General features: G+C 43.3%; 1 protein-coding gene across 1 annotated transcript in view; it reads left to right on the plus strand.

Moving 5' to 3' along the window:
- Positions 1-12,191, plus strand: part of TRAPPC8 (trafficking protein particle complex subunit 8) — an 86,737-nt gene that overhangs the window by 43,585 nt on the left and 30,961 nt on the right. Inside the window, 6 exon segments of the mRNA XM_066578856.1 lie at positions 3-51; positions 1,649-1,873; positions 4,814-4,922; positions 6,340-6,534; positions 8,766-8,926; positions 11,841-11,915. Coding sequence (XP_066434953.1) covers positions 3-51; positions 1,649-1,873; positions 4,814-4,922; positions 6,340-6,534; positions 8,766-8,926; positions 11,841-11,915 — 814 coding nt within the window.

Below are 12,191 nucleotides of genomic sequence, written 5' to 3' on the forward strand. Positions count from 1 at the left end.
TTTGCCTTCCACATGATTTTGGCTGGCCATCGTTTCAGTAAAGCAGGCCAGGTGAGTGCATGAAACTTGCAATAATTGAACATTTCCAGGTTTAAAAGACATTTTCCAGAGGTGTTAAAAGGGTAATTTTCGGAATCTGAAAGCAAGGTAGCTACCAGAAAATGAAAATTTTTATGCCACTTTTTGAACTTATTAGAAAACGAAAAACGTGTCCGCAGCATGGGCTCTAGACCAGCACAAATAGCCTATTACCTGATGACCGCATGCAGGAAATCTGCAGGTTTTTTTTTTTTTTTTTTTTTTAGCTGCACTACTCGATGTTCAGAACACATCTGCTGTAAGGTGCAAATAAAGTATGAATCATACAATACATTTCCTGAAGATCCCCAAAGTCCCCATACACTTTTTAAGAGTGGTTTCAGAAATAACATTTAAAAGAAGAAAAAAACTGCGCCTTTTGCAGAATTTTCCCATTTTAAAAAACCCCAAACCCTTCTGCTATACGGTCATCTGAGCAATAATCATCCTGTGTAAATAGAAAAAACGTAGTCTAATATGATCTATTTGTTATTATTGACTTTCATTCAGCAGAGAAAACATTGCTGAATCAGGCTTCTCGTTCCGTGTTAACGCCCCCTCCACCCTTCCCCATGCTTCGCTTAGAAGGTGAAGCACCGAGCGAGAAGCCCTTGGTTCAGCAGGGAAGTCTGTATAGCTAAACACTCTGCCCGCTCGAGCGCTCCTGACCTTAGTGATGAGGTCAGCGCTCGCAGTCGTATGCACAACGGTCGCTCCATTTAAAATAGACATAAGTTGAACTAATTTGCAGGGGATAAAACCCATTGTCACAATCATCTGCCCAACAATCGCCCAGTAGCTTGTTTGCCCACCTCTGGTATAGATAACAGCCAACTAAATGACAAAAATGTAGATGTAGAGACTACTAAAATAGGCTAGTAAAAGTCAAGCCGTTGCTTTAAGAATGACACTTGCATAAAACTGTCTTATCGTGCTCCTCTTGGTAAACATTGCAGACACACCCTGTATCATTCCTGTACAAAACGTCTGAAAAAATCTGCTGTCCTGTTTCATTTATGGGAGCAGGAAAGGGGAATCACATGGCCAATGCGCTAAGTCTTATGACGGAACCGAGCATTGTCGAATACACCATATTGACTGTTAACCGTTTCCAATCCACTTTCTGATATCTAAAGACATTCTGATTGAAGGCGGTCCAGCTCCGATGTCGGAAGACGTCCGGCAGGGTATTCTTACTGTATATTACTGGTCACTCTGTTGTTGGGGGGCCTCTCCGGCATGCCACATACTGCAGTACTGGCTCTAGCCAGGAGATGGCGCCATTGTATAATGGCAGAAAAAGAAAGCCCCCTAGGAAATCCAAAATTGGATTGCAAAGGGTTAATGTGATTAATTCAGTTTCCATTCACCTACCGGCACTTTACCAGATGAAAGTTCTGCATGCAGGACTTTTTCTTCCGGTATTTTGTGCCGGATCTGCTACAGAACCTCTGAACTGAGGTTCTCGTGCAAATGTGAAAGCGGCCTTATATAGTTAGAAAAATGTTAGTTTGAGTTATGCAATGGATTTATTTTTTCTAATATTTTGTTTTTCTTCCCTTGCACCTAGAAAAAACATGCTCTTAGATGTTATTGCCAGGCAATGCAAGTGTACAAAGGAAAAGGCTGGTCATTAGCTGAGGACCACATTAACTTTACTATTGGTCGTCAGTCTGTAACACTGCGGCAACTGGACAATGCTGTATCTGCTTTCAGGCATATTTTAATTAATGACAGCAAACAACCAGCATCACAACAAGGAACCTTTCTCCGAGAGTACCTCTATGTTTATAAGGTAATGGTTATGTGTATAAGCACGCATTCAAAGTTAAAGCATACCTAACTTTTCTGGATAAGCTATCTGTGTACAGGATCAGTATCACCATTTCTGTTTATTAGATGACTTGTATCCTGCATTTATTGACATTTTTCCTCTCTACAGGCCATAGCTATAATTTTCAGTTGTCTCTCAGCTAGTCAGAGGACCTTGCTGTAATGTTGTCTTCTATGTACTGTGATACATGAAGTCTGCATGAAACGCAGCCGACCATCCTCTCAGGGGTACTGGTGTATCTGGTCGCCACCAGATGCTAGGGTTGACCTGGTAAAGTGTCAGCTCGTCTTTTGGCCAGGAAGATGGCCTCTTTGGTAGCGGTCACCTCCATCGCTGGGTTTTCAAGCTTGCAGCTTTGTCTGCCAAGCCTTCATTCAGTCTTTCATCAGGACAAAGTGGTCCTGCATCCTGTCCCCTTCTTCCTCTCTACGGTAGTGTCTGCATTCCACCTCAATGAGGACATTGTCTTGCCTTCATTTTGCCCCTCTGCAGCTTATTCGAGAGAAGGAGCTCTCCACAACCTGGATCTAGTATGCGCCTTGCGGATCTACCTTTTCTGATGGCCTCTTTCAGGAGCTCTGTCATTTTGTGCTCCCTGATGACCAAAGATGTGCCATTGCGGAGTTCCAAGGTTATCTCTCATTGACTCCGATCAGTGGTGAAGGAGGCCTACAGTGCCAAGGGCAGAAAGCCTCTCTTCCGTGTTACTGCACATTCTACTCAGGTTGTGGGTGCCACGTAGGTGATATGCAATGGTGCTTCCATTATTCAAGTGGAAGGACCTCTTTGCCCACCTTTTCAAAGTTTTACCGGGTACATACTTTTGCATCTTCGGACGCCTCCCTCGGTCAAAGAGTTTTACAGGCGGCCATAAACTGACCTTGTGTCCTTTTATATTTTCCCCACCTCCGAAGGACTGCTTTTGAATCTTTCTCATCTCGTCCTTCGGGGGACGATCGTACTCCCACCCATTGTTAACTTAGACTTTCACATAGCTTCCTCCTTGTTGGAGCGTATTCTTTGGGGTTGCACATTGTGCTACGCCGAGTTACAGTTGTAATAGTTTTTCATATGTACTGTTTTTTCATATCCTATTTGGCTGCTCCTACTGCTTGCATACAAACTGGTTAGCTTGGTGCCTGCAGGAGGGGTATAGCTGGTAGGAGGAGCTAACATTTTTTCTCTGCTTAGTGTCCTCCTCTTAGTGGCAGTAGCTAAACCTTGGATCTTCAGTGGTGTCCCTCAATGAATGAGATGACATTTAGGGCTCCTTCACATTGGCGATCAATGTAAAAATCACGTCAAAATCACAACTCCTCCCCCCCCCCCCCCGATTTTTGAGTGTCAGAGCTGCCTTTTATCGCATAAACATCGCTGCCACTTGCAATTCTCTCGCACAACTTTGCTACAATTTTTTTTAAGCATGAAAGTTAAAAGGACTTTCTGATGTTAAAATCGCATCACGTAAAAATCGCTAGTTTGTGCTTTGAGATGTGATAAAAAGGAGGGTCCAGAGGGAAACGTGGGAGACAGAAAAAAGCAAAACACAGAAAGATGGGACATGCTGCGATTTCCTCCCCCCCATCACAAGTGTGAAGAAAACCATTGAAAATCATTGGTTTCTTAATTCTGCATTTTCACTCACTCTTGCATTGCGCAATTTAATCGCCTGTCTGAAGGCACCCTTAGGCCCCATGTCCACTAGGAAATTTGGGCCCACGCAGATTCTCCATGCAGAATCCCACAATGGGTCCCTCCTTTCCCTCGGACAAGAGGCCTGAAAATAGGTTTTTCTTACCTGTCCGGATGCTGCGGGTTCCCGTTCGTCGCGGCCAGTTCTTTTTTTCTGCCCGGCGGACGTGCACCCCCCCCCCCTTTTTTTTTGTTTTGGAACTCCTGCTCTCCCGTGCTCCCGCGCCGGAGAGCAGAAATTCAGCTGCGGGTGTACCGCGGATCCGGACGGCTTCCATATGCTTCTATGGAAGCCTGTGGGAACCCTAAAGAAAATGAAGCATGCTGCGGGTGTTTTCCCGCACGTGCGATCCATGTGGCACTGAAAATTTACATCCGCAGGTATTTACTTACCTGCGGGTGTCCAATGCATCCCTATGGGCGCGGATCACGCGTGCGGGGACACCCGCGTGGATTTTCTAATTCTCATTGTCCAGTGGACATGAGGCCTTACAGAGTACAAAAATCATCTCCCCATATAAACGAGCTGCACGAACAAACAAGCGAACTCTGTCATTGTTCGTTAGTGGGAAGGATAAATCGCTCAGCGTAAAAGCACATAAGATATGTTGCAGAATTTCTTAAGTTCGTTTGTGCTACTGTTTATGGAAAGGTGTTTATAGTTGGAGGTGCACTTAAAAACTATCTAGTTTATATTAGGTTTAACTCTAGAGGGAGGCAACTACACTTTGGTGTTGTAGCCTGAACACTTGTTTCCCTTCTTCCCCTCACAAAGAGATTGTAGACAAGTGGTACACAAGTAAAAGTTGGTTATGTGCACAGGGCTTTTATCCATTTGTTAGGGGTGCAGTCATTTATCACAACTTCTATAGGGTTCTTGACCCTTCCATTCTTTAGCAGTAGGGCCTCCAGCAATCAAAAAGTCATAGTATATCCTCGTGATTTGCCACCGCTTTCTGTAAAAGGATTAACCCTTTAACGTATGCCTGTCGTCATAACATGCTAAAACGTTTATAACGTGATAGTTTAGAACTCTTGATCCGCATGGGTAAGCAGCTCCGCTCAGCAACCAGTACCACAAGGATTAAGACTTTTGAAATGTCACTATATGGCATGTCAAAGCTTCTATAAAATGACTTGGTTGCTTATGTTCTATTGAAATTACATGTTGCTTCTGACTAAAATCATGTATTTTATGTTTTGCCCCAGAATGTGTGTCAGCAGTCTCCAGATAGTCCCTTACCTCAGCTACCATTGCCGTATATCAATAGTTCCGAAACACGAGTCTTCTTTGGTCACGATAGACGGCCAGCGGAAGGTCAGTATCTGTTTGTATTAACATAGCCCGAAGTAAATAGCAGGTAACACCCATTAATACAATCTCGCCATATACTGTTAAAACATTCCCTGGAATGGTTGTCCTCTAGTCTTTGTAGATCTTGTTAGTTGCTTGCAGTACTAATTATTTATACTTTTATATTCCTAAAAATGATTTGCACAAGGAAGCACCAATATACAAAATGATGAAAAAAATCCAATTATTACTAGTGTTTAAAAAGGTGTTGTGCTTTTTTGTTTTGTTTTTTTAAATACCTTTCTGCTCTCACTTGTAGCCTTTAAAGGGCAGCAGTTACCATGAGTATGCTGTCTACTCTACCAGCAGCATGGTATAGATCAGGAGCAGCGGAGTGACTGATTTGTATCATTTTGTGAGAAAACATTCAGCATAACTTGTAGTTTATTGATTGAAATCCTTGCTCTTTTTTTATGCGTTCAAGGACAGCCTAATCTATAATGAGCAAGCATACAGAGATGGCTGTTAATCACCTATTGGAACCACCATTCGGACTCCTGAGGCCATGATGAGCAGAGATATTGAATGCTTTCCCACAAAATTATGAGTGTGCTTCGTTACTCCTGCTCTTTAACCCCTTAAGGACCAAATGCAGTAAATATACAGCGCTAGGTCCTATGCTTTAATCCCAGCCGATAGCAAAATACGGCACAGGATTAAAGCTTATACTCCTGCAATCAAGCAGGACCAGGTCGGGTTCTCAGCTGTTAGTCACAGCTGAGAACCCATAGGAGGAGGAAAAAGTGGCTATTAACAGCTTCTGCCGCCTTCTTTCCTGGGTACATAGTGCTCAATGAGCGCTATGTACTAAAGTGGAAGTGTTTGTTCCTCTTTGTGAACCAGTGTTCACATGACCATCGGGTTCCCCTCCTTACAGCAGAGCTGCAGGGTCTTAGCAGGCCCTGATCAGCCCTGTTAGAAACTATTGTCACTACAGGGGAATGTTTTCCCTGTCACTGGGGCTCCTATGGATGCCCGCGCTACAGTGGAAATGTTTGTAGTATTTAAAAAAAAAAAAAAAAAAAAGTGGGTCGTCTTTTATGTATATATTTTTACAAAAATAAGAAATACAGAATACGATAAAAATATATACTTAAAAAAAGACCCACTGCCGATGCCAACCAAAACAGTCACTGTATGTGTCCTGTAATCCAAAACATACATATTTATATATCAAAACGTCTGAAAAAAATGAGGAACCCATTCCCATACTTTATTTTAGCGTAACTATACAATTTTGCTACTTGAAACGTTTCAGCTATTTGTCAAATGGAACTGTATGAACGGTGAAAATGATTCTGGTTTGCCTTGTGTGTTTAGCTTGATGAATTTCCTTGAACATAACCCTGATGGGGCTTTGTATTTGTTCCTGTAAATGAAGGTGAGAAGCAAGCAGCGACCCATGTCAGTCTTGACCAAGAGTATGATGTTGAATCTTCTCAGCAGTGGAGGGAGCTAGAAGAACAAGTAGTAGCTGTAGTTAATAGAGGGGTCCTCCCTAACAACTTCCAGCCAACGCAGTATTGTTTAAGCAGCAATTCAGATAACTCCAAATTTCCTCTTGCTGTTGTACAAGGTAATGTACAAACTACACATACACAATATATTTTGTAGTGCCTTGTAAATCTCTAGAACTGTGTGCAATGTGAGTCTTTCAGAGTAGCACACTTGGGGTATGGCCATGTGGGACGTAAATTCTGTGGATGTTCCAGTGCACAATTGCACGTCGAATTTCTGCAGAAAACCTAAAAAAATCCAGGCAAATGGATCTTAAATTTTCAGCAAGTCAGTTGCTTTCTGTGGATTTTCATTGTGGAACTTGTCACTTCCAATGAACAGGGAGACTCCACAGGAAACCAGCAGCGGAATCCATGAGAAATCAGCATGTAACACATGCAGATATTGCTGCAGATTCATTGTGCATTTAGTGTTGCTGAAATTCTGCACCCAAGTGGTCATAGCCTTAGGCTGGGGTCACACAGGGCGGATTTGCCGCGGTTTTGCCGCAGCAGATCGGCCCGCGGCAAAACCGCCCGCGGCCGCTAAGCCCGGGATTAGCCAGCCATGTGGACGAGGTTTCTCAGAAATCTCGTCCAAACGGGACGGCTAATCCGCTGCGGTAAATCCGGTTGAAACCGCGGCTGCGGCGGCCGCAGCCGCGGTTTCAAAAGAAGCAGCATGCTCATTCTTTTTTGCATTCCGCTGCGGCCGCGCTCTCCTCTATGGGAGCGCCGGCCGCAACGGAAGAGCAAGCGGCCGGACCGCTTCAAAGCCGCCGCGGCTTAAACCGCGGCGGCTTAAACCGCGGCGGCTCTGCCGGCGGAGATCTCGCGGTTTTTGCTGCGGCCAAACCGCGAGATTTCCGACGGCAATCCGCCCCGTGTGACCCTAGGCTAAAGATTAGTTAGAAGGAAATGACTTAATTTATCTTTAGGTTTGCCTTTAAACGTAAGTATAATATAACTTGTGCATGTTTAGTCAAAAAGAATTGCAATATTTGACCTACAATCTCTATTGTGGTAGAGGATGTACTCTGTTAATGTCTGTCATTTCTCTATTTCGGATGTAGATTTTGCACTAACAATCCCTGAGAACGGCCATATACTTACTGACACAGGAGGGCAAACGTGCACCAACCTCAGCATGCAGACTGCCAAATGAGGGAGCCAATTACACCTGTGCAGGGCAGCCCGCCAAACTATTATGGCATCATTTATAGGTTGCTTGTCTGCATGCTCCACTACATGTATCAGGATGGTCTGACACTTTGTATCTGCTCTGTGCAGGAGTATACACCAAGCTCCCCCCTCTATATAGGAGGCTGTGTGAGTGGCTGTCATCAGTGTCCTCCGCAGGTGTAACTGGCTCCCTCATTTGGCAGTGTAGCTGCCTGGATGCTGAGGTGGTGCACATGTCTGCCCTCCTGTATCAGTAAGTATCTGGCCATTTTTTAGTGATTTGTTTTATTTTATACTTTCCTTTCTGTCATGCATCGATTTTGTGCTAGATCCAAATTTTGTGGAAAGTTGGTTATTTATAGTAATGGGAATTTTATTCTGATTCCACAGATGAAATTCTCAATAGTGTGCAACTAGAAGGATAGATTGTGTTCTCCATGTATGATCAGAACCCATACAGTACTTAGAGGATTATACAGCTGCAGCTTTAGGCTGTTATGGCTTTATGTAAAAGTTAACGTTTAAACTCTTGTGTTCCCCATGAAATATTACACACACTCTGTTTTCCATGATTGATCCTTGTGTACTCTATTAGTGAAGATATTATTTTTTTGTGTTTTTTAATCCTTCTATTAATTTTAAAGTTTTAGCATAACAAATACAAAATTCAAAAGTAATAATTCCACTTACCCGTAGCAGTGTCGCCGAAGGTCCTTCTAGTTACACTGTGAGGTGAGGATGAAGGTCCATATAGTCCGAGAGCTCCTCAGTTTGCATGTGCTAATTAGAGATGAGCGAGCATACTCGATAAGGCAAACTACTCGAGCGAGTAGTGCCTTATTCGAGTACTTGCCCGCTCGTCTCTAAAGATTCGGGTGCCAGCAGGGGGCGGGGGAGAGCTGGGAGGAACGGAGGGGAGATCTCTCCCGCTGCCCCCTGCTCACCGCCGCAGCTCACCTGTCACCCGTGCTGGCACCCGAATCTTTAGAGACGAGCGGGCAGGTACTCGTACTTCTCGCTCGAGTAGTTTGCCTTATCGAGTGTGCTCGCTCATCTCTAGTGCTAATCTTTTACTGTGTCTTTTTTTATTATTGGGTGAAGTCTAATAGTTTTGTTTCTGTTTCCACAGAACCAATAACAGTAGAGGTGTCCTTCAAAAACCCCCTGAAGGTTCCACTCTTATTGTCGGATTTATCCCTCCTATGGAAGTTTCAACTGAAAGACTTTAGTCAAAAGCAAAATGAAGAAGTAATGGAACCGATTAGCAATGAAAAGGATCTGCTCTCCAAGGTCTTACAGATATTCTCTTAGGTTGTCTGAAGATAGTACTACCCGTGGTGTTAGTTTGAGTTCATGAGGATTATAGAGTGGAAAGAAGAATTGGTTCTCCCCCTTTCGACCCACTTTATTAGTTATCTGAACAATGTAATGTATAGAAATGCAAAGATCAAAAGATTTTCAGTTAGAGGGAACTTGTCCGGCTCCACCAACACCATAAACAACTTCATGGGCTCATAGAACAGGGACTACTGGGTTTTATATGTACCTGCCTCTCCATTCCAGCGCTGTACTGTCCATCCATGAAGTAGCCGCTCAGTTGCTGCATCATTCAGTTTGCTCGCGCACTGAATGCAGAGAGGAGTCCGATGCATGAACCAAGTAGTAACGTTCTGGGTAAATGGTGAAGGAAGGGGGAGTTGGGAAAGTATCAAAAGCACTATCTTGGACACAGCAACCGTTATCCTGTGAGTCCCTAAACTTACTGTATGAGGCTCATAGGACTTTAAAGGTGGTGTCTCAGCATCACAACTCCTTTCCACGTTCCATATTATGGCATGTGGATATAATGGATGGGTATCTCCAGGTTCAGACCATCCCTATTAGATGGAGTAGAGACTGACAAAGTAGCCCTGGTCGCTTTGACCTATCCAGTAATTTCAATGACCTTTATGTAATGCAACATTTTCCTTGTAGCAACTGCTGAATTTATGGCCATTTGCAGCTTTTCCAGCCTGTTGACAATGGGTTCCAGAATCTGGACTGGTAGTAATCTGCTAATAGTTTGGCCATCTTCAGTTCGCTAAGGGATTGTCACAACTAATGTAATCCCATAAGGACTTGGCACCCATTTTTTTTTATTGTTGCACTTCAAGAGCCATAGCTTTTTTTAGTTTTGCAGTCAATATAGCCGTATGAAGACTGTTAACCTTTTTATTTTATACTTTGGCAACAATACGGAAATACCAAATAAATATAGTCATGTTTTGGGGAGGTGTGTCCACTTTTTATTGCTTTTGCATGTAAAAATGTTTTATGGAAAAATTTTTTTGTGTGTAACCACATATGTTTTCCTGTTTTGTGGGACTGGTTGAACTTTTAATTGGGACTTATTCTGAGATCTATATCCCCAAATAATGCCTACTCACGGGGCGCCGATAGGCTGACAGAGAAAACTGCCTCCCTCCTTGTAATGACACAAATGATTAAGTCATTATTGACTGTTGCATCTTGGATATTTCCAACTCAATCGTGGCTAAAATGGGCATAGCCATACTTATGCTGCGAGTACACAGTTGTCAAGATCACAGAAACGGCCGAAGCGGTTGTGCAGTGCTAAAACGGTCAGTTTGGCTGTTTCATTAAAGGGGTTTTGTCATTAAAAAAAAAAAAAATCAGTACTTACCCATTCCTCCCCAGGCAGATATCTTAGCAGATCTTCACCTCACCGATCTTCTCCTGACTCCTCAATTCCTCCGGGTCACCTCCCTTCCAGCCGGCCAGATCCTCTTCCCGTTTTGAAGCGTCCATTAGCTGCAGTTCACTTCCTGCAGGGCAGTAAACGCCAAATCCTCAGCAGCCTGCTTTAGCGCGCATGTGGATATCTCGGTGCGGCTGTTTTCATATCGCAATGAGACATCGTGCATGCACAGTCGTGCTAAAGGATGTTGCCGGGGATTCGGCATTCCCTGCTAGGCAGTGAACGCTACATCACTCGTACCGTTCTCTGCCCTGCCGAAAGCAGAATGCTGGCAATGTACACTTTGTCACAGGAAGAGCAGGATCTGGCTGGCTGGAGGTAAGGTGACCCGGGGGGACTAGAGGGGCCAGGAGAAGATCTGTGAGGTGAAGATCTGGTAAGGAGACTGCTTGGGGAGGAATAGGTAAGTATAGAAATTTTTTTTTTGTAATGACCGAATCCCCTTACAGCAGGTGTGGATCCCAGAGGTTGAATCCGCATCAGATATGGCATGTCCTATGGGTATAACACAAATGTATGGGAAGGGATTACCCCTTTTTTATTTGATAAAGATCAAATTCATTGGTGTCCGACCAGTGCTTTGAGAAGCCCAAAGCTTGTTGGTAGCAGCCTGAGTTTTGGGGCTATTTAGCACACAGTGCTGCAATTGTCTTCTGCAGCGCGGCCACAAAAAGGCACCATATTAGAAATAGTCCCCTGAACGGCCGCTGTACAAACACTATATGAAGATTGCTAAAGGACCACTCCAGCGAAAACACATTCTTCCATTCCTACCCCCCCCCCCCCTTACCTGATTTTCTGTCATACTCTGGAGGTCTCCTCTGTGTATTGTAGTCCCTTCCGTGCAGTGCAGCTTCCTGTCTGATGCTTATCAGACATCATCTTGAGAGTGAGATTTTTTTTTTATTTGTTTCATGATGCATTGGCACAGCACTAGCTGAGGTTAATTATTACCTTCTATTTTCACCTAAATTAGCTACAGAACCATGAGTTTACAGTCTGGGGTTCAGCTGTGATCTCCTCTATTATAACTGACAGTTCTACGATTATCATCAGTAACTGTGACAGGAGATTGTGTCCCCCTCTAAGCAGGTTTTGTGGTAGATTCATGTAATAGTATCGCACAAAATGAGAATCTGGCTACAAAATGAATCCATAACCCCAAGTAGATCTGAGCTGGCCAGATTGGAGATCACATGACCATTTGAAGAAAGGGGCAGGAAGTTTTAGAAAGAAAGAAATACCTAACCAATGTAACAGTAGCTCACCTATATGTACTGGGCGAATAGCTGTATACGGAATAAATATTAAAAAAATACCGGATTAAAGTATGTAGTAGGTTATACTTGTACATATTCAAGACTATCTGAAATTGTGTGTTGGTGATACAAATATTTCTTGGAAAATGTCTATGAATATTTGATACTATATTCTTTATATCCTTAGGGGAAAAGTTTCAGTGATGTAATTGGCACAGAAGAGATCACCGAGTTTTTAATCAACAGTGAGGAGACAAAAATTGTAAGTAAGCTGCCTTTTTTTCCCCCTTCACTCCGGATTCTAGATTTTGTTGGTCAGAAGTTTTTTTCTCCATGAGATAACAATATGCTTAGCATAAAAATGAAGTTCAAACCTTTGTACTTATTAATAGTGTTGCTCATCTTAATCAGCTGGGTGAAAAAAAAATCGGCTCAGTTTTTCTCAAAATCAAATTGGGTTATCTGAATTGATTTTTGGTGAAAATCGCAGGATTGCTGCAGAGGTTAGCATACAGCCAATCATCAGCCAGGGCTTTTT

This window comes from Eleutherodactylus coqui, chromosome 9 (genome assembly GCF_035609145.1).
Source record: "Eleutherodactylus coqui strain aEleCoq1 chromosome 9, aEleCoq1.hap1, whole genome shotgun sequence".
In the NCBI taxonomy this organism is placed as follows: Eukaryota; Metazoa; Chordata; class Amphibia; order Anura; family Eleutherodactylidae; genus Eleutherodactylus; species Eleutherodactylus coqui.